This window comes from Excalfactoria chinensis, chromosome 23, assembly GCF_039878825.1.
Source record: "Excalfactoria chinensis isolate bCotChi1 chromosome 23, bCotChi1.hap2, whole genome shotgun sequence".
NCBI classification, from domain to species: domain Eukaryota; kingdom Metazoa; phylum Chordata; class Aves; order Galliformes; family Phasianidae; genus Excalfactoria; species Excalfactoria chinensis.
In genome coordinates, this window is record NC_092847.1 from 907312 (window position 1) to 926960 (window position 19649).

Consider the following 19649-nt stretch of genomic DNA (forward strand, 5'->3'; position numbering starts at 1 on the left):
CCCATCCCATCCCATCCCATCCCATCCCATCCCATCCCATCCCCATCCCCATCCCATCCCATCCCATCCCATCCCATCCCATCCCATCCCATCCCATCCCATCCCATCCCCATCCCATCCCCATCCCCATCCCATCCCAATCCATCCCATCCCATCCCATCCCATCCCATCCCATCCCATCCCATCCCATCCCATCCCATCCCATCCCATCCCCATCCCCATCCCATCCCAATCCATCCCATCCCAATCCATCCCATCCCATCCCATCCCATCCCATCCCATCCCATCCCATCCCATCCCATCCCCATCCCATCCCCATCCCCATCCCATCCCAATCCATCCCATCCCATCCCATCCCATCCCATCCCATCCCCATCTCCATCCCCATCCCCATCCCATCCCATCCCATCCCATCCCATCCCATCCCATCCCATCCCATCCCCATCCCCATCCCATCCCATCCCATCCCATCCCCATCCCATCCCATCCCATCCCATCCCATCCCATCCCATCCCACCCCATCCCATCCCATCCCACCCCACCCCACCCCATCCCATCCCACCCCACCCCACCCCATCCCATCCCATCCCATCCCATCCCCATCCCATCCCATCCCATCCCACCCCGTCCCGTCCCGTCCCGTCCCGTCCCATCCCATCCCATCCCATCCCATCCCATCCCATCCCCATCCCATCCCATCCCATCCCATCCCATCCCATCCCATCCCATCCCATCCCATCCCATCCCCATCCCCATCCCATCCCATCCCATCCCATCCCATCCCATCCATCCCATCCCATCCCATCCCCATCCCCATCCCATCCCATCCCATCCCATCCCATCCCATCCCATCCCCATCCCATCCCATCCCATCCCATCCCATCCCATCCCATCCCATCCCATCCCATCCCATCCCGTCCCATCCCGTAGTCCTCCCGCGGTCCGTTCCCCCCTTTCACCACCAGGGGGCGCCATGTTGCCGCTCCCCGTTCCTTCCCGTCTCCTCTATCTCTCCGCCTCACTCATCACACGCGCGATGACGTCATCACGCACCGACGTCACTCCAGAGCCGCCCCCGGCGCCCCGCGCGGTGCCCGCAGTGTCCGCCGCAGAGCGCTGCGAACCGGCGCCGGCGGAGCGAGAACCGAACCGAACCGAACCGAACCGAACCGAACCGAACCGAACCGGGGCGGCCCTTCCCTCCTCCTCCCCCTTCACACCTCCGTTCCGCCTCCCTGCACGATGTCGGTCCCGGAGCCCGCCGGCGGTGAGGAGGCCAAGCAGGCCAAGGAGGCGGAGGACGCCGAGAAGTTTTCCTTTATGGCCACCGTCACCAAAGCGCCCAAAAAGGTACAGCGGGACCGATAGGGGCCGGGAATGGGGCCCTATGGAGCCCTATGGAGCCCTATGGAGCCCTATGGAGCCCTACGGAGCCCTATGGAGCCATGGGGTGAGAGCCGGGCGCTGCCATAGGGACGGCTGCTGCCGGGGCTTATAGGTGGGCACATGGATGTATGCTGGGCTCAGGGTGCCCCCATTGGGCTCATGGTGCCCCCACTGGGCTCTGGGTGCCCCCACTGGGCTCTGGGTGCTCCCATTGGGCTCAGTGGTTCCCTGCTGTGGGTCCCTATGTGCTCAGAATGGGGACGCAGCCCGCCTGGGGACCCCCCTGCAGGTGGTTATGGCCGGGCTGGCTGTGCGCCTCTCCCTGTCTATGGTATGAGAGGTTTGGAGGCTCTCTCGTGCCCAGCTCTGTTTATCCAGGCTTTGGATGTGGCCTGAAGGAAGGAGCGGAGGAATGCAGAGCTGGGATCTTCCAGGGGGGTGTTTTTCTGTTCTTATTGCTTTTGTCTTCCACGAAGCTGGGATGGGAATGGGGTGAGGTTGTGGCTGGGAGAGCAAGCAATGAATCCTGCAGCATCCTACACACAGAGCAAGAAATGACCTCGGTGTGCCCAGGGGGGGAATCAACCCGGTGTTCTCAGTCTGTGCTTGGGGAGGTTTGGGATGTTTCCTTACCTCGGCTGTGCTGCTGTGTGCATGGATGCCATCAGACTGCAATGGCTGCTGATGGTGGAGGTGCCCTGAGCGACGGGAGGCATTTGATGCTGATAACATCAGCATGCACTGAGATCCTGGGGAGCTCAAGGAGCAAAACGCTCGGGGCTGCTGCTCTCCTTGCCTGGTTGGTTTGTGCAAACAGGGCTCGGTTATGGGGGAAGCCTTGGCAGGAGGATGAAAGGACGAGGGTAGAGAATCGCCCTCCTGTTATACAGTGCTGAGTGCCCCCAGCTCCGGGCATTTCAGATGCTTTCCAAGCAGGATTGCAATTAAACCATTAAAATGCTTCTTGGTTTTAATGCAAACCAAAGCTGCTTACGGCAGTTCTAAGCGTGGCCAGCACAGAAGATGGCTGAGAGGTGGAGCTGGAGGACACACTGTGCACCCTGTGTTGGCTTCATTGAGCTCTGGGATGGAGCTGAGCTGTGTGTGAGCTGCCACCAATGAGCTCCTAAGGAGCAGCCTTGCCTTGTGCCAGTGCACGGGGTGGGTGTCCCATCTCAGCTCCATTGGAGTTGTGTGAGCCCTTCAGCATTGCTCTCCTTGGTGACGCTGAGCCCGGTGCGGGGTTTTTTCACCTCCTGTCATTGATTTGCTGAAGGTGAAGAAGTGAAACAGCAGGAGGTAAGAGATTAAAAGATTACATGCGATCAGCTGCGGATTGAAGTCGTAGCTGCGGCCATCCGGGCGCTCAGAGCTGTGGGTTCCCTGCAGCAATGCGGCCGGTGCTGCTCCAGGAGCTGCTGGCATTGCCTGCAACCTCTTGCAGCTCCTTTGCTGCTCTGCTTTCCGGGAACTCAGGCTGCCAGCAAAACAGCAGCAGCTGTGAGTGGGAGCGATTGGACTGCTGGGCAGGGAGAGCTTTGCAGGCAGAGGTGAGCGATGCTGAGCCTTGTGCTCTCTGCTGTGCGTGGTGGTGGGGGGGGGGTTGCTTTGTGGACGTGGGGATGAAGGAGAACAGAAGGGCAGTGCGTGCTGTCCCAGCACCCTGAGTGCCAGCCGTGCTGCAGTTGGGCTGCCTGCACCCCAGAGACCTGCAGGTGCCCTTGGAGGTGGATTTTCCCAGCCTGTCTCAGCTGGTTGCTGCAGCCCTGAGCTCCCGCTGTGCTGTGTGTGTGCCCTTGAGCTGGGGGGGCAGAGCAGGGGGGAGCTTTGCATGCCTTGTCCCTGTTTGCCACCCATGTTGTGACCCTGCACAGAGCATCTGCTGAGCTCCATGCAGGCACCTTCACACTCGGGCGCTGTTGGACAGGCAGACGCTCTCCCCCTCTGCAGACAGATCTGCTTATTCATGCAGTGAAGGTGGAATGGGCTCCGGGCTCAACGCTGCGTGCTGGGCTTGGTGCTGTGGCCCTGCAGTGCTGTGCGGTGGGACGCGGCTGTGGAGCTGGTGGGAGGAAGGAGCTCGAGCAGCCTCTGCTGCAGCTTTTTGCTGCTGAGCAGTGCCTGACCTTGCTGCAGTCTGCTTCTGCACTGCCCCTTCCCGCTGCTGGCTTCAGCCCTGTTGCCTTGGCTGCCTCTCTCTGCCTGTCCCCCCCCCACTGTGGCCACCTCCTCTGCTGATTCCCAACCCAGGTGCTGTGTGCTCAGCTGCTTGCTCCCTTCCCCAGCCAGCTGTTCTTTTATCATCTCCTGCACTTTTCCCTTCCTATACCCATGTGGAGTGCAGTGTGTGGGGGCGGTGGGGGTCCTCCTGCTCAGCACGGGGGCTGATTTGGCCTTTGCTGGGAGTAGGGAAGCAGCTGACATAGCTGAGGTGGTTGTCTTGGGGCTGGCAGCAGGGACTGGTGGCGCTTCGTTAAGTGGCCAGTTCTATGTAAGCTGCTCCTGAGTCGTTTCCATCACTCTCCCTTCTCCCCCTCCTCCAACACCAGGTTGGCTGTTTCCACTGTGGTTGCTGACCTTCAGGGCTGGGAAGGAGCTCGGATACCTGTTCCCAGCACTGCTCAGGTGCAGCTCCAGCCTCCTGGTGGTGCAGGCTGTGCATGGAGGAGCTCTGGGGCTCCTGGCCCCGCTTGCTAACCCTGATGGGGCCATGGGAGGAGCACTGTTTTCCTTAGGCCGTTCCCCAAAGCACAGTGGGGGTGGGTCCAGCCTACACCAATACTTTCTTTGGGACCCTGACAGTTTTCCCTGTGCGAGGTTCCCACCCCAACCTGGATCCTGGTCGTGCCATCCCTGCTCAGGGCTGTGCATCCTGCTCTTATAGCCAGAAGGCTGGGAGCAGCCTGGTAGTGAGCCTTGCCAATAAGCAGCTGGTTCAGCCCAGGGCTTTGCAGGTGAGGACCGTGCCCTGCTCCTCCCAGCAGTTGCTGAGCACCACATCCCTGCTGTTTGAGCACTGCTTAGTCCAGATTTGCTCCCATCTGGCTGCACTCGTTATCATTGGGAGCTTCCCGTGGGCAACGCTGCTGTTTGCAGAGGGCTTTGCTTCACTTCCTGCTGAGCCCATTGATCCAGGCTGCTTATCTGGGGACTCTGCCTCGTCTTGGCCCTAATGCATCACCGTGACGTTCCTGCCAGCCCAGCAGAGCACTGCCCATAGGGAAACCTTGTGCCAATGCTTTGCCACCCCCCTTTCTGGGTGACTTTAGGAGCGTGGGTTGCTTTGAGGGGTTCGAGGCCACTATAGGAGGCTCAGAGAGCCCCCACCATCCCAGCAGGGCTCCCCGTCACAGCAGGAGGTGGGGGCTGCCTTTGGGAGATCACTTTGGTTGCCCCACGACGTGCTTGAACTGCGCCTTTTAATTCCACTTGGGGATCAATACGGTGGCCTTGGTAACGAGCTTATTGCTGCCGCAGAATCTGTTTACTTCAGGTTGGTGACGGCCAGAGAACTTCAATGGCTGGGGACATGATGTTCCAGCCAGTCAAACAGGCTGCGCTGTCATTCGGGTGAGACTCCTGCTGCCTTTGGAGGTTGGGACAGCTTCTCCTTAGAGGCCCATTAGCAGAGCCTGGGCTGTGAGCAGGGCATGAGGATCGTTCACTTCTTATCCCTCCTGCTGCCCTTAATGGAGCTGAATCAACCCTGCTTGCAGGAAGGGGTCAGCTCTGCTCCTGTGTGATGCCTGCTCCATTGCAGCCATGGCGTTGGGATGGAGCATCTTCCAACCAGGAATGGATGTAGGGGGTGAGGTGCTGGGTGTCTTGAAAGACCAAAAGAGGACTTGAAGTACTGCTGGGCTTCTGCAGGCTGTGCATGGGGAGGAAGCAGAGGCAGGTGGGGCAGCCTGGATGTTGGGCTGCCTCATTGCCCATGCCTTTGGCTTAGGGGAAGTTTGGGGTTTCCTGGGGCTGGCCAAGCCCTCTGACAGCACTCCTGTATGTTCCTGTACGTTCCTGTGTCCTCTTCAGGCTGTGAGAAGTTGGGTTTCATTTCAACATGGCCCCTAATTAAAGTTGATTCCCTGTCAGCCGTGACGCACAAACAGGTTCCCGTGGCCTTCAGGCTCCAAAGCAGTCAGCTGGGGCTCTTAGTTTGCCCTGTAAGCGCCTTAATCCAGCAAGGTAGCTCCAATTAACACCAATTATCTCACTGCTCATAGGGGTGAGTTTGTGCCCTCTCCAACCCCATCACAGCCAGCTCTGAGCCCACAGGAGGCTCCTCCTGGGCGCTGCTTTCCCTGTTTCTGAGCCTTATCAGCCCTCCACAATCCCTGCTATCTGCTGGGGGACGTGTGGGCTGAGCCAGCAAGCGGAACCGATCTGTGTTTGCACTGCAGGAGGTGTCCAGGTAAGCCCAGCCGATTTGGTAGGACTAATCTCTGCAGCCTGATGGGCGTTCACTGCCCGTACAGATCCCGGCATCACACTGCTCCCTGTGTCCCATAGGGAGCAATGCTGTGCAATGGAAGCCTGGAGTCCAAGGACCAGGCACCTTATCTGCTGGTGGAGAGCTTTTCCTCTGCCACTGCTGGAGGCAGCACACCTTTGACCTGAAGGTGTTTATAAGGCAGTAATTATTCCCGGTTACTCTTTAACAGCTGGACGCTTCGAATCGCATTGATTTTTATTGAATCCCGTGCTCTGTTTATTATTCCCCTCACCAGCATTCAGCAGCGGTTCGTGGGGTGGCTGAGACCTCGTGGTGCTTTGCATGCAGCCTTGTAAACCTTTGGAGTGGAGCCGTTCCTTTCCTGCTGTTCCTTCACCTCTCCCATGCTCTGACAGCCCGTCATTCTTCTCCTCTGCTCATGGAAACTTCTTGCTTTTGCTCCTCCTCTGCCAGCAAAGGATGGAGGATGGTGTCAGGGTTCGGTCAGTTTGCTTGGCCGGGACCTCAGTGCCCTTTATTTCCTTGTTGGGAACTGTAGAGCGTTCCAGGCTGAGGTTTGGCTTCGATTCCTGCTCAGCTCTGCTGGCTGCAGCTCCTGCCCTGCGAGCCTTCCTGAGCTGCAGGTAGGGATGGGAGCAGCGCTGTGCTCCGTGGGGATGATCCCTCTTTGATCTGCCGAGCTGAACCAAATCATCCCCTGCAGCACAATGGGTATCTTCAAAGGGTTGGGAAGCTGGTGTGTCACCCAGGAGAAAGTCCTTGAGCTGCCATGTGGGGCAGGAGTGGGTCCTGCTTGCTCATGTGATGGCTGCTGCTCCGCACCACTGCTCTGCGGGCCATCAGAAGATGCTGACGTTGCTGCTGGGCTGCTGTGGCCATGGCTAAAGCTGTGGGTGTTGCTCATGCCAACCCTCTGCTCTGGCTTTGGCTGGGGTGTTTCTTTGCTGCTGAGCAGATTGGAGCTTGGCTGTATCTTCCTGCCAGCTCCTGCAGTCCCTCATCTTGTAGCTCGTTTCTGGCTCACCTGGCCAGCAGCAGGAGGTAGGATGGGGTGGCTGGGTGAACCACAAGGCCAAATGCACACCTGGAGCCCTTCTCCAAACCCCCCCTTGCTGCTGGTTTGGGGTCTGCGATGGTGAGAGGTTGGGCTGGGAGCTGCTGGCTGCACCTTGCTGACCCCTGTGTCCCCATCTGTCTCATTCCTTGGATCCTTGGGGGTCAGAAATGCCCCTGGGGCTTTGTAACCTGGCAGGGTAGGAACCCAAAAACACCCATAGCTGCCTTCATCTCCTCCACCCCAAAACCATGAGTGTTTGGTTGAGTCCTGAGCAGGATCTTCATCCCCTGTGTGGGCACTGCTGTCCTTGGGGAGGCTGCAGGAGCTGGGTTTGGTCAGCCCAGCTTGCAAGTAGGGCAGAGTGGGGCTGAGGACAGCAACTGTGGCTGTGCTCCCCAGCAGCATCTCCAGGGCCTCTCTGGATGGGTGGTTGCAGGAACAGAGCCCAGAAGGAGCTGTTCCCTCTCGGGGGGGCTGTCCCAAGCAAACCTGCTGCTCTGCTCTTCTTTTTGACCTAGAAAAGAAGCAAAGCCTCGTGATGTGTTGCTTGTGGGGTTGTTGGGGTTTTTTTTAACCTCTTTTTTTTCCCCTTGGCTGCTGTGTGGCTGGAGAGACCTCAGCCCCCAGGGTGCCTTTTCCCTTCCTTCCTGCTGCATTGACTGAATGCAGCGACTCTCTGCTGCAAATAAATGAATTAGAACAATTCTCCTTTAGAAACGTCCAAACTCAGCAGCACGGCAGGGCAAAGCTCTCTCTCCAGCCTTAGAGTGATGTTAAATGGGGGTTGGCTGCCTCAAGTTGTTTTAGGTGGGTCTTTTCCTTACCTCGAATGGAGCTCAGAGCCAGCTCCCGTCCCCACTGAGTCAGTGCAGTGTGGGTGCACTGTGTGTTCAGGGTGCTGGTTGCAGTCCATATCTGGAACCCCACAGTGATGCTGGGGAGCATTGGGGTGGGAGTGGGCACGGTCAGACCGTGTTTTGCAAGAGGAGGAAATGTACCTCTGCCCTGACAGGTGTGATTGAGAGCAGGCAGCACTGCTGGGCTGATACTTGGCAAGCACACATCAGGTCCTGGTGTTTCCCTATAGGGCAGCTCCCAAAGCTCTGCAATCCCAGACTGGATCTTGGCACGATGTTTGCTGCCCACAGGCACACACAGCCCTCACCTCCCCATCCAGCTCCATCCATCCCAGCCCTGCTGCATGCTGAGGGACTGGGAGGTTTTTGCCTTGCTGTCATGCAGCAGTGCTCACCCAGTGCTGCAGTGCTTGGTGAGACCTGCCGTGCCAAGCAGGCTGGGGTCAGGAGCCTCTCGCTGCTTTGGGTGATAATTTTAGATGGGACAGATTTTGCTAAGCTGCACTGTTCAGATGAGCTCTGGTAAAGCCATGGCGGGGATTACTGTGGTTAATTCAGCTCTCTGTTTCCTTAGCTGTGATGTTTTCCTTTTCCCTTGCTTCAAACCCTGTTCCCAGAGCTGCTGCTCCAAGCAATGGGGCTGTGCTGAGCCTCAGGGCTGCTGCCATGTCTATGAGTGGGGATGGTGGTGGTGAAGCACAGCCCCATCCTCACCCCATCGCATCTCCCATTTGCCATCCATAGGGTGCTGTTCTGCCTTGGGCTGCCATGCACTGGGTGCCCAAGCTGGGAGCTGACACGTGCCTGAGCTGCAGCACGAGATCACATTGTCTGCATGGCTTTTAGCTGCACAGTTCACCTCTTCCCTGGAAACCTTTTCCTGAGATAGAGAAAACAGCTCAGCTCACCCTTTGGGCTGGTTTAATGGCAGCTGCTGTTTAATGGGGGCACGTTTACACCCTCTGTGCTGAAGGGTTGCCAGAGGGATGGGCTGGGAGTGGTGCTGTGCTGCTGTTGGTGCTGCTCTGCTTTCCACCTGGAACTGCCCACCAGCAATGCACAGCAATGGGAGCAGCACAGCCGTTTTTGGGCTCTCTTGGGTAAGCTGGAGCCAAGCAGCAGGTCTTGAGCAGGGCCCAGCAGGGTCATTCCTTGCTTGGGAAAGCAGTGTGTCCCCCAGGATACGGCTGGGCATGCTTTGCTTGCTGGATGTGCTCCCAAACCTCTGAGCTGTCCTGTGAGTTGGGACACCCTCAGGTTCCTCCTCCTCCTCCGTCTGCATCAAACAACCTAAAAGGATTGCAAAAGCAAAGCTGCAAACTCCATTGAGCAGTCCCAGTCCTTCCACCAATGCCCGCAGCCCCGGCAGCACTCAGCCATCCGCTCTGTGGGTTCCTCCTGTCTGGGATGGATGGCTCAGCTAAATAGCTTCATTCTTCTCCTCTCAAAGCCTGCTCGCCACATCAGAGCTTTTGGGATTGCAATGGCACGGAAAGCCCCTCCTCGAGGCCTCTATGCTGATCTCTTTGGGGCTCCTCTCGAGGTTTCCTGTGCCCGTGGGGATGCTCTGGTAACGCCGCTCCCTGCAGCGAGATCTCATCCTTATTACAGTGCCAACATGAAATCCTGCAGTGACCATCAGAGGGAACAAACCGCACTGGGGCTCTTTGTCAGCAGGGTGGGGGTCCCCTGCCTGGCATCGTGCCGGGGGGACCCTGGGGCTCTTTTCCCCATTGCTTTGAATGCAGCTCCTGCAGGAGCAATGGGGCTGTTGCTGGCCCCTTCTTTGAGTCAGATGGGAGCCCTGAGTTGCCTCTGGCTGAACCAGGAGGGAGGGAGAGCTGTGTGAGGGCATCTCTTCCAATGGAAATATCTGTAACACGCAGGGGATTGAAAGCCAGTGCAATGTCAACTGTGTTTTGTTGAGATGTTCTCTGGCTGCTTTCCTCCCCCCAGCTCTTAGTGTGGGTTTTGGAAGGACCTGCCTTGTTTTTAACCTGAGGAAGGAGATAGGAGCGCTGGGAGCAGGCAGTGCTGTGTTTGTGGGCAGAAACCAGCCGAATTGGGGAGGGAAGGGCTGATGGGGCTGCAGCTCTATGCTGAGCTGCATGGAGACCTCGGCCAGGGGCTGCACAGTGCCCTGCAGGAGTGGAGATGGGCCAGACGGGATGTTCCAAGGCTTCTTGGTTTAACCTCGGCTCTTAGGTATCAAATCTGCTCCAAGCTTCTGGTGGCACAGATAAGGAGGTAGAAAAAGAGGTTCTGATTTGGGTATCTGTAGCTGCAGAGCCGTTCCTTGGTATGTTTGGTAGTGCTCACTACTGTGACAGCAGGGAGCCCTGAGCCCACGTAGCCACAACGGAAGGACTCGCCTTAAGGAGCAGCAGCTCACGTAGAGCTTCTCTTCCTTTGCATCTCTCAGCAAATCCAGTTTGCAGATGACATGCAGGAGTTCACCAAGTTCCCAACCAAGACCGGCCGCCGCTCCCTGTCCCGCTCCATCTCTCAGTCTTCCACCGACAGCTACAGCTCTGGTAGGTGCTGTGTAGCTGATGGCAGTGCCACTGTGAGTGTGGCCTTGGTCTCGGGATGCTCAGTATTGCTGGGCTGTGCTCTGATGTGTAAGGGGCAGCTCTGGGGGTTGGGAGGTTTGTGTTCTGTTAAATCAGCCTTGTTTGCAGCCCCCAAGGAGGCTGCGGCTGCCCCATCTCTGCAGGCATTCAAGGCCAGGCTGGATGTGGCTCTGGGCGGCCTGGGCTGCTGGTTGGCGACCCTGCACAGAGCAGAGGGGTTGAAAGCAGATGATCGTTGTGGTCCTTTTCAATCCAGGCCATTCTATGATCACTCAGCACTGGGTTGTTTTCAGGAGCGAGGATACAGAATCCCTTATGGACAATGGGGCTTTCCTTGTGAGATTTGTAGTGTGTGCATGAAAGCCAGGAAGCAGAATGGGGGGCAGAGAGCACCAGGGCTGGGGGTGACACGTGTTCCTCTGCTGCCTTTAGCTGCCTCCTACACAGACAGCTCTGATGACGAAGTGTCTCCCCGCGAGAAGCAGCAAACCAACTCCAAAGGCAGCAGCAACTTCTGCGTGAAGAACATCAAGCAGGCAGAGTTTGGACGCCGGGAGATTGAGATCGCTGAGCAAGGTAAGGGATTCCCGGAGCTTTTTTGTGCTATGGCAGCACTGTTCCCATCTTTAGGTGTTTCTTATTGATGTGATTCTGGCTGGTGGCTGCCCTTAGTGGGGGCACTCTGGTGCTTGCCCTGGGCAGCAGCCATCCCACAGCCCCTTGGTCTGTGCCTGGAGGACGCTGTGTCACTTTGCCAAGTGACAGATGATGCTGACGTCCTGCTCCCAGTTTGGACAGAGCCGTCAGAGCAGAGGCAGGAAGGTTTCTCGCTGTCTGCACGATGGCAAGAGGGATAGGGCTGGCTGTGTCCCATGGGACCCTTGAGAGGGGAGCAGGTCTGGCAAAGAGGGGTTCCCCCCCAAAGTAAGGCATCATTAAAACCCCTGTGTTCCTTTTGCAGACATGTCTGCTCTGATTTCACTCAGGAAGCGAGCTCAAGGGGAGAAACCTTTGGCCGGAGCTAAAATCGTAGGCTGTACACACATTACAGCACAGACTGCGGTGAGTGGCTGCTTATTTGGGCATCCAGGGATGGGAAAACCCAGCTTTTCCCCAGTGCTTTCCTTTGGGGAATTGCTGGGGATCCCTCCACATTCCTGCAACCCCTCGCACAGAGGTTCTGCTGCCTGCATTTCCCCTGGGCAGCGTTGGCTGGAGCCACTCCATCCCTGGCTGCACGCTGCTGTGCTGGGGCTGCACCCACCCTGCTCACCCCTCTGTCCCACAGGTGCTGATTGAGACGCTGTGTGCTCTGGGAGCACAGTGCCGCTGGTCTGCCTGCAACATCTATTCTACCCAGAACGAGGTGGCAGCTGCCTTGGCAGAAGCAGGTGAGTGCTGCTGAGTTATGGGGCAGCATCCCTTCCAGTCCTCCCAGCTCTGCAGCCTTGATCCATGAAAGGGTGAGAGCGAATATCTTTATAGGGATGGATGTGTATAGGTTTGATCCTGGGGTTTCGATCCCTGCCTGGTTCTCCATATCCGTGGTTTTCCCAAGCAGAAAGTTGTGCCAAACTCAGCAGGTGCCAAGGATGCTCCTCTTCTCCTTCTAGGTGTTGCCGTATTTGCCTGGAAGGGAGAGTCAGAGGATGACTTCTGGTGGTGCATTGACCGCTGTGTTAACGTAGATGGCTGGCAGGCTAACATGGTAACGAGCCTTCTTCCAGCCCTTCCTCTTCCTCTGCGGAGCCATCGCTGGGGGCTCTTCATTCTCCCCTCCCTGGGGTTGTTCCTAGGAGCCTGCCGGGGTGCCTGGGCACCTGCTGGTGTTATTAAAGGTCTTTGAGTCCATGCCAGAGTGGGAATCATGGAGAATGGCAGCTGGAGCTGGGCTGGGGGCCACCGTGAAGGTTGTGGGAGCTGCAGTGCCCTGAGCTGTACAGCACGGTGGCATGGGAGCATCTCCTGCTGGAGCTGTCAGTGAGTCAGGGAACCACGAGACCTCTTTCCCTGTGGGAGCTGCCCTGACTGCTCCTCTCTGACACAGCCCCCATCTGCGGGGGGTTCTGAGGGCTCTGTTCCTTTGCTGAAAGCGGATGATGCCTCTCACTGCCTTAAGCTTGGGGTCTGTGATCACGGATGATGTGGGAGCATGTAGCACAGGGCTGACAGCTCCTGCAGCCTTCCCTCAGCTCTTTACTTATCAGCCATGAATGCTGTAACTTCCTCCTGACCTTGGGCTGTTTTGTTAGTGCTGCCCATGGCTTTGTTTTCAGGCTGCAAAGCAGTAGCAGGGATAGAAAACCCCATTAGGGTCCATTGGCTCCACGAAATCCTCCCTTCCAAAGGGGCCCTTGAAGCAGGCAGGAGGAGCCAGCAGTCCTGACCCATAGGCAGCTCTCCAGCAGTGCCTGCTCTCCATCTCTCTGTACCCACCCCATCCCCCCTGTGAGTGCTTTTCTTGGTGGAAACCTTGACTGCCCCATTCTCTTATTTGCTGTTCTTTAGATCCTGGATGATGGTGGGGATCTGACCCATTGGGTTTATAAGAAGTACCCCAACATATTCAAGAAGATCCGAGGCATTGTGGAGGAGAGTGTGACCGGTGTGCACAGGTAGGGCCTTTGGGAAGGCTGAGCTGAGGATCTCCCATTGCTTTGCTGCTGTCTGCTCTGACCTGTCTCCGTCCTCTTCCAGGCTGTACCAGCTCTCCAAAGCTGGGAAGCTGTGTGTGCCGGCCATGAATGTGAATGACTCTGTGACCAAACAGAAGTTTGACAACCTGTATTGCTGTCGGGAGTCCATCCTGGATGGGTGAGTGCAGCCCTTGTCCCCATCATCCCCAGGGCTGCTTTTGCCCTGCCTGGGTGTTTGCAGGACCTGATTTTGGGGCCCCTTGCTGACCGGTCCCAACACAGATCTCTCTCTGTCCTCCAGCCTGAAGAGGACCACAGATGTGATGTTTGGAGGGAAGCAGGTGGTGGTTTGTGGCTATGGGGAGGTGAGTTTCATGAGCCTCCCCCCCAGCCATCCTTTCCCCGAGCTCAGTGTCCTGCCCCTTCCCTGCTCACTTACGACTGATAGAGGAAATCAGATCTGGTGAGCTGTTAGGAGAGACATCTCGCTATAGAGCCTGCTGGGAGGGTGGAGAGCAAGCATCACATTTCCCAGTTTGCCTGCAGATCAGCTGAGCTGCAGATACAACAGTTGCTAGGAACGCTGGCCTGAGTGCTAACTACCCATGGGTGCTCCCATCTGCTGTCTCTGGCTCGAGTTCAGCATGCAGCCCGGCTGTCACTGAGCCTGTGGCAGAGGAGGCGAAGGGCAGGCTGCCTCTTGCTGGTGGCTCATGTTCTGGCAGGGGGAGATTGTACCACAAGCTCGTAAATGATTCTGCCCTGGAAGAGCGCAGAGCTGGGAGCTGACACCTTCCCTCCATCTGTGCGCTGTCTGTGTGGGTGTTCATCTTCCCGTGCTGCAGAGGCTTGGCAGGAGCTGCAAATGCTCTTCCCAGCAGGAACACGCTTCCTCATTGATTTAGACACCGATGGAGCTCAGCTCAGCTCGGCTGAGAAGCTGTGCTGGCTCTCTCCCAGGCTCTCTGTGGTGCTCTGTGCCTCTCCAGCCATCAGTTGTGCTGAGAGTCGTTGTCTCAGAGGCCTGTCCTGACGTTTACTGCAGTTCTGCAGACTGAGGGAGCCCTTCCACCCTCACTGGTTCACCCTTTGGATGCGGGTTGATGTCCCACTTTGGCCTTTCTGGCCATTTTCATTAAGTGTGGTTGGAGCTGCGTGATAAGCGAGTGTCTCTGGTGGTATTTCTTACCTGCTAGTGCCCCCATAATGGGGCTGAGCACAGGCACATGGAGACTATCAGGTGATGCATGGGTAAATGGCACCAGGGGCTTTGCCAAGCTTCTGTGTTGTCTTGTAGTGGAGAGAGAGGACTTTGTGTCATAGGAGCTATTCTGCTTCCCCGTGCTGATGCAGGGAGCATGGGGTGGAGGATCTGTCCCCCATCAGTGCAGAACAGCTCTGAATGTCAAGGAAACCCCGTGGTTTAAAGGCAGCAGGGGGAAGTACAGGGTTACACAAGCTGTGCTGACTGTGAGTGAGGTGGTTTGGAAGCTCCTGCCGGCTGGTGGTGCTCTGGAGCTGGGCATGTATTACTTCTGCCTCACTCAGCTGCTGCTGGCCTCCGGCTGGGGCTTGCAGGGCTCAGCTGGAGGAACGCTCAGGGTGTTCTGGGGAAGGGATTTCGGCTCTTGGTGCACCCTGCTTTTGTCTTCACGTCGGTGCTTTGCCTTGGCAGGTCGGCAAGGGATGCTGTGCTGCTCTGAAAGCCCTGGGAGCCATCGTCTACGTCACGGAGATCGACCCCATCTGCGCTCTTCAAGCCTGGTGAGATGTTCAGCTCTTCTGTGTTGCTTGGGAGCATCTTTTCCTCTGCTCTCCGGCCTCCTGCAAACCCTGAGAGAGGCTGAAGCAGAGCTGGGAGGATCTGTGGCTCAGCTCAGAGAGCATACATCTCTTTGGGGTGCAATGGGGAAGGACCAGGGTAGTTTCAGGGCTTGTTGAGTGGTGGGATACCAGGCAGTGGGCTGCTGCAGCCAGCTGGCTTGGAAGACTGCTGTAAGCATTCCTGTAGGGCTGGCAGAGTGCTTCGTACATCCCCAGCTCCCACAGCATTGTGAGAGCAGCTTTCATGCCAGGTCCTTTGCACAACCCTTCCACTTACATCTGGCATCTCTGGGGGTGTGGAAGGACGGCCTGGCTGCTGTCGGGAGTGATTCAGAGCTGCTGCAGCAACGTAGGACTGAGATCCCAGAGAGGGACCAGGTTTCTCCTCCTTATTGTGCTTCCTGTCCCCCTTTCTTCTTGCCAGCATGGATGGATTTCGGGTGGTGAAGCTGAGCGAAGTAATCCGTCAGGTCGATGTTGTCATTACCTGCACAGGTAGGGATGGGGGGGGGCGTCTGGGTGAGCCTTGGTGCCATTGGGATGGGCAGTTTGCTGCCAGGAGTTCCTTGTTTTACACTGGCAATAGCTGCTCTCTTTGGAGAGCTTTTCCTCTTAACTCCCAGCCCCCAGTTTGACCACAGTCTCCCTCAGCCCCAAGGAAGGGGGGTATCAAAGCCAGGAGAACCATCTTACCCCAAGCTGGGCTTCCCTCACCCATGTGTAGGGAAGGAGAAATGTTGAGGGTTTATATTCCCACTGCTTCGGGTTCATGTCTGCCCTGCCTGCAGGAAACAAGAACGTGGTGACCAGAGAACACCTGGATCGGATGAAGAACAGCTGCATCGTGTGCAACATGGGCCACTCCAACACAGAAATCGATGTGGTGAGTCTCCCTGCTGCCCTTCCCTGCCCCCCGTGGTCACCCCGTCGGTGACTCCAACCTCTCCATCCTGCCTTGCAGACCAGCCTCCGGACCCCCGAGCTGACCTGGGAGAGGGTCCGTTCCCAAGTGGACCACATCATCTGGCCGGATGGGAAGCGGGTGGTGCTGCTGGCCGAGGTGTGCTGGGAGCTGTGCACCCACCAGGAGATCTCTGAGGGTCAGAATTGGAAAGGGAGGTTGAACCAGGTGGAAAGGAGCTGCCACGCTTTGTACCTGGGAGAGCTCAGGAAAGGAGAGGGCTCCTTGATGTCTTTTTGTTACCGTTATCCTTCTTCTTGGGGCACCACATACAGCCACAGAGCTGCCATCTGGTTTGTTCTTTCCAGCCAGAAGCCATCCCTGTCAGCCAAACACGCTCTGCATCTGACTTGTATAGGGTTTCCCACCCAGCAAACTGGGCTTGGTTGTCTCCTCTTCCCACTCGAGCACTTCTGGCAGTAGGAGAGACTCCCGGTTCCTAGCAGCCACAGAATCTCCATTCCCCAAAGCTGAGGGCTGGGGTGGAAACTGAGGCAGATTTGGACACTGGTCCCATGGGTGGCTCTTGAATCACTGCCCTGTGGTTGTCCCGTGCCCCAGGGAGGGCTAGACTTGAGTTCTGGCTCCAGATCTGATTTGTTTTGCCTCCAAGGCACACTCAGCTCTCAGCACCGCTCTCCCGCTGTCTCTTAGGGCCGACTTCTCAACCTGAGCTGCTCCACGGTTCCCACTTTCGTCCTCTCTATCACAGCCACTACTCAGGTCCGTACCCTGGGGATATGGGGGTGGGGGTGCTGCGGGGTCTTGCACAAGCTTTTGGGGTGGGGATGTTTTGGAAGGAGCAGGGAACACGCAGTTGGATGCTTGGGATGGTTGGCGCCAGACGGAGCCGCCACCTCTTGGCTGGGACGTGGTTAACGATGGCGTGAAGTTGGGAGATAGCTTTGAAATGAGCCTGGCTTTGCTCCGCAAGTTCGGAACCAGAGAGCTTCCTGAGCACAGCTTTAAGCTGACATCAAAGCCAGGCTTTGTTCCATCTCAAGGCTCCTGATTTCTAAGTGGCAACAACAACAACAACAGGAGTGAGTTTGGGGGGGGGGGGATCTGGGAGTCAGTGGTTAAACTGCTTTCGAGCATCAGCACAGGCTCAGCTGGGCGGACACGGCTGTGTCTGTCTGTGTCTGTCTGTGTGCTGCTCTGTTTGCAGAGCTCCACCTATTCATAGAAAAAAGATGATTAAATCTGGCTGAGCTGCGTGATGTGTGCTCAGCATTGGAACGGCTGGGAGAGAACTGCTGGGCTGAGCCTCTGTGAAGGAGTGGGAGGGCATTGAGGGGGGGGGTGGGAGGATGTTTTCTTATCCTAGCTGTGCAAACTGATAGGGATGGGAGCTGTGCTTCGGGCCTGGCTCTCAGCTGCCTGAGCTGGCACTTCACAGGGTGGGGGGGGGGATCAGAGCTGCTCCCCTTCACCCTCATGCTGTGGGTGTGTTGAGCCCCAGTGCTGCCAGCATCTCATCTCCAAGCCCTGCAGTCCTCCCTGTGCCTCCTGAGAGACAGAGAGGGATGGAAGTGCACCCTTGGGGACATTGTGGAAGCATTCAGCCCTCCCTCAGGCTTCCAAATCCTTCCCTCCCATCTGTGGGAGCTTTGTGCTCTATGTGGCTGTCCCTGACCTTGCTGTGATGTCTGCAGGCTCTGGCTCTGATCGAGCTGTACAACGCTCCCGAGGGCCGTTACAAACAGGACGTGTATCTGCTGCCCAAGAAGATGGGTGAGTTGAAGGAGCTGCCTCCTCCAAGAGCTGCTTCCTGCATTGCTTTCCCCCCTGCTCGATGTAGGGCAGAGGTTTGGGATGTAAGGACAAACTGAGAGGTGGGCTGAATGAGAGGGGGAGTTTGGGGAGGACGACCCCAAAACACGTGCAGGTCCTTCCCTTTGTGTCCTGCAGCTTGGTGGGTGCCCCTTACCCTGCAGGTTTTCTTTTGGGACCACAGGGCTCCGTTGGGTGCAAAGTGCCCGGGCAGCCCCTCAGGTTGCTGTGTGATGAGTCCCCCCTCCTGTTCCCCAGATGAGTACGTTGCCAGCTTGCACCTGCCTTCCTTCGATGCCCACCTGACGGAACTGACGGATGATCAGGCAAAATACCTGGGACTCAACAAGAACGGGCCTTTCAAACCCAACTATTACAGGTCAGTGCCTTTGGGAGCTCTGTCCCTCATCTGCAGGTGCGAGCTGCACCCCCAAGCCTCAAATATCCCATCCCTTCTCTTCCAGATACTGACGGACCATAGCGATGAAGGACCAGACCACACAAGGCAACATTAGGGAGATGATTTTTTTTTAAGGATCAATTTCATTTCGCTTTTTTCTTTTAACCAACAAGGAACTTCTTACTCATTGACCGCCGTGATTTTACACTAGGCCACTTTCCTTTTTCCTTCTCATTTTCACCCTCCTATCGTGGTCGCATCTCAGAGCGCAGCCTGGGATCCTCTCCTTGCTTCCATGTGGCTGAGGCCGCTGGTGGCTCCCAGCCTGGTTCCCTCTCCTTGCTGTATGAAGGGCAACGTGTTTTTTAACCTCCTCCGGGGATACCTGCAGATCCGGAGCTGCTCTTCTACCTTTAACCCGAACGTTTTCTCTTTTTTCTTTGTGTGGTTTATCTGCAACTTCTAAATTGCCTTAAAGAGCCCAGTTTTAGCTGCTAGTTTCATGCTCCTGGCTCTGCTCGGGAGCAGAGTGGCACCTGCTGGCCACCTCGTGAATAGGTGACTGTCCCACCTGCCCGGGGTCCCCTATTGGCTGGCCGGCTGTGGGGAGCTCACTGTTTCAGGGTGCTAATCTGAATTCGGATGGGGGTCATTTAACCCAGCATCATCCTCATCTCTCTCTTAGGTTATTTTTTGGTTAGGGGGGGGGGTTTGGTTTATTTTTTTGTGTGTGTTTGTTGGTTTTTGGGTTTTGTTTTTTTGTTTTTTTTTTAGCCAAACTGCACCTTAATTTGAGTTGAAAACTGATCTTTTAACCTGTTTTCTTTGTGTTCCTCTTTACGGATCCTTCAAGAGATGCTGAAGGAGAAGTGATGTGTCCGGCTGTGGAGTTCAGGCTCCATCCAAGCAGCCCCATCTCCCAGCAGGATGCAGCTGTTCAAAGAGCGGCTGCTTTTATTTCTGGAGGGCATTTCACTTTCATTCCAAGGCTGATGCACAGACTGAGCCTTCCCCATCCCCCCCTGGGCCCTCTGCACCCTGGGCTCCCCTGGCTGCCCATCCCCCGAGCTGAGCTTCCTCAGCAGCATCCCTCAGCGTTCCGAGCTGCTCTCATCTCCTCCTCCTTCCCTTCCCCATCCTCCCTGCTGACCAGTGTTTCTCTCCATCTCCATCTCTTGCAGCTTGTCACGGGTTGGGGGAAAGCCCTGCAACCCAGTGAGGTTCCTCCTGGCTTTATTCCCCCCCCATCTCTCCCAATGCCTCTTTCTTCCCCTAAGCAAAAAGCCAGAGCAGGGAGGGATTCGCTTCTTCCCCCACTGCGTTGCCCGTTACAGGCACGAGAGCTGCATCCCGGGGATGGGAGATGCTCCCATATGGCTCTGTATGTGGCTGCGATGCTGCTCGTCCCTCGGTGGGGGCTGGAATTGGGGGGGGGGGGGGGGTCTTACCTGCCAGCTGTGGCCCCTCTGCCATCCATCAGCCCTTATAGGCTGTGGGCAGGGAGCCTTTCCAACCCCATGGGCTGCAGCTCCATGTAAGCCATGTCTTGGGGGATGGGGGAGGGGGGGAGAGAGAGAGAGAGAGAGATCGAGGTTTATTTTGTATATGACTGATTTTTAACGAATGCAATATGATGAATCCTTGCAGACGAGCAATAAACCATTAAAAGTCTAATGAACAAAAACCCAAACAAATTAGTAGGGACGTCAAACAACAGGGAGAGCCTGCG

The 19649-nt window shown here is 56.7% G+C and overlaps 1 protein-coding gene across 3 annotated transcripts; it reads left to right on the forward strand.

The window, feature by feature from the left end:
* The first annotated feature begins 1058 nt into the window (after positions 1 to 1058).
* On the forward strand, positions 1059 to 19608 carry AHCYL1 (adenosylhomocysteinase like 1). 3 transcript variants are annotated; one of them, XM_072355798.1, is made up of 17 exons: positions 1059 to 1350; positions 10176 to 10287; positions 10759 to 10902; positions 11288 to 11388; positions 11615 to 11717; positions 11940 to 12034; positions 12835 to 12941; positions 13024 to 13140; positions 13264 to 13327; positions 14638 to 14726; positions 15211 to 15281; positions 15575 to 15669; positions 15748 to 15846; positions 16402 to 16470; positions 17403 to 17481; positions 17779 to 17899; positions 17985 to 19608. In XM_072355798.1, the coding sequence occupies exons 1-17, from the start codon at positions 1243 to 1245 to the stop codon at positions 17989 to 17991; spliced, it is 1581 nt and encodes a 526-aa protein (XP_072211899.1). In that variant the 5' UTR covers positions 1059 to 1242; the 3' UTR covers positions 17992 to 19608. The 3 variants fall into 3 exon arrangements, with proteins under 3 accessions (XP_072211899.1, XP_072211898.1, XP_072211897.1); XM_072355797.1 differs by lacking the exon at positions 1059 to 1350 and adding an exon at positions 2403 to 2685; XM_072355796.1 differs by lacking the exon at positions 1059 to 1350 and adding an exon at positions 2713 to 2936.
* The last annotated feature ends 41 nt before the right edge of the window (positions 19609 to 19649 follow it).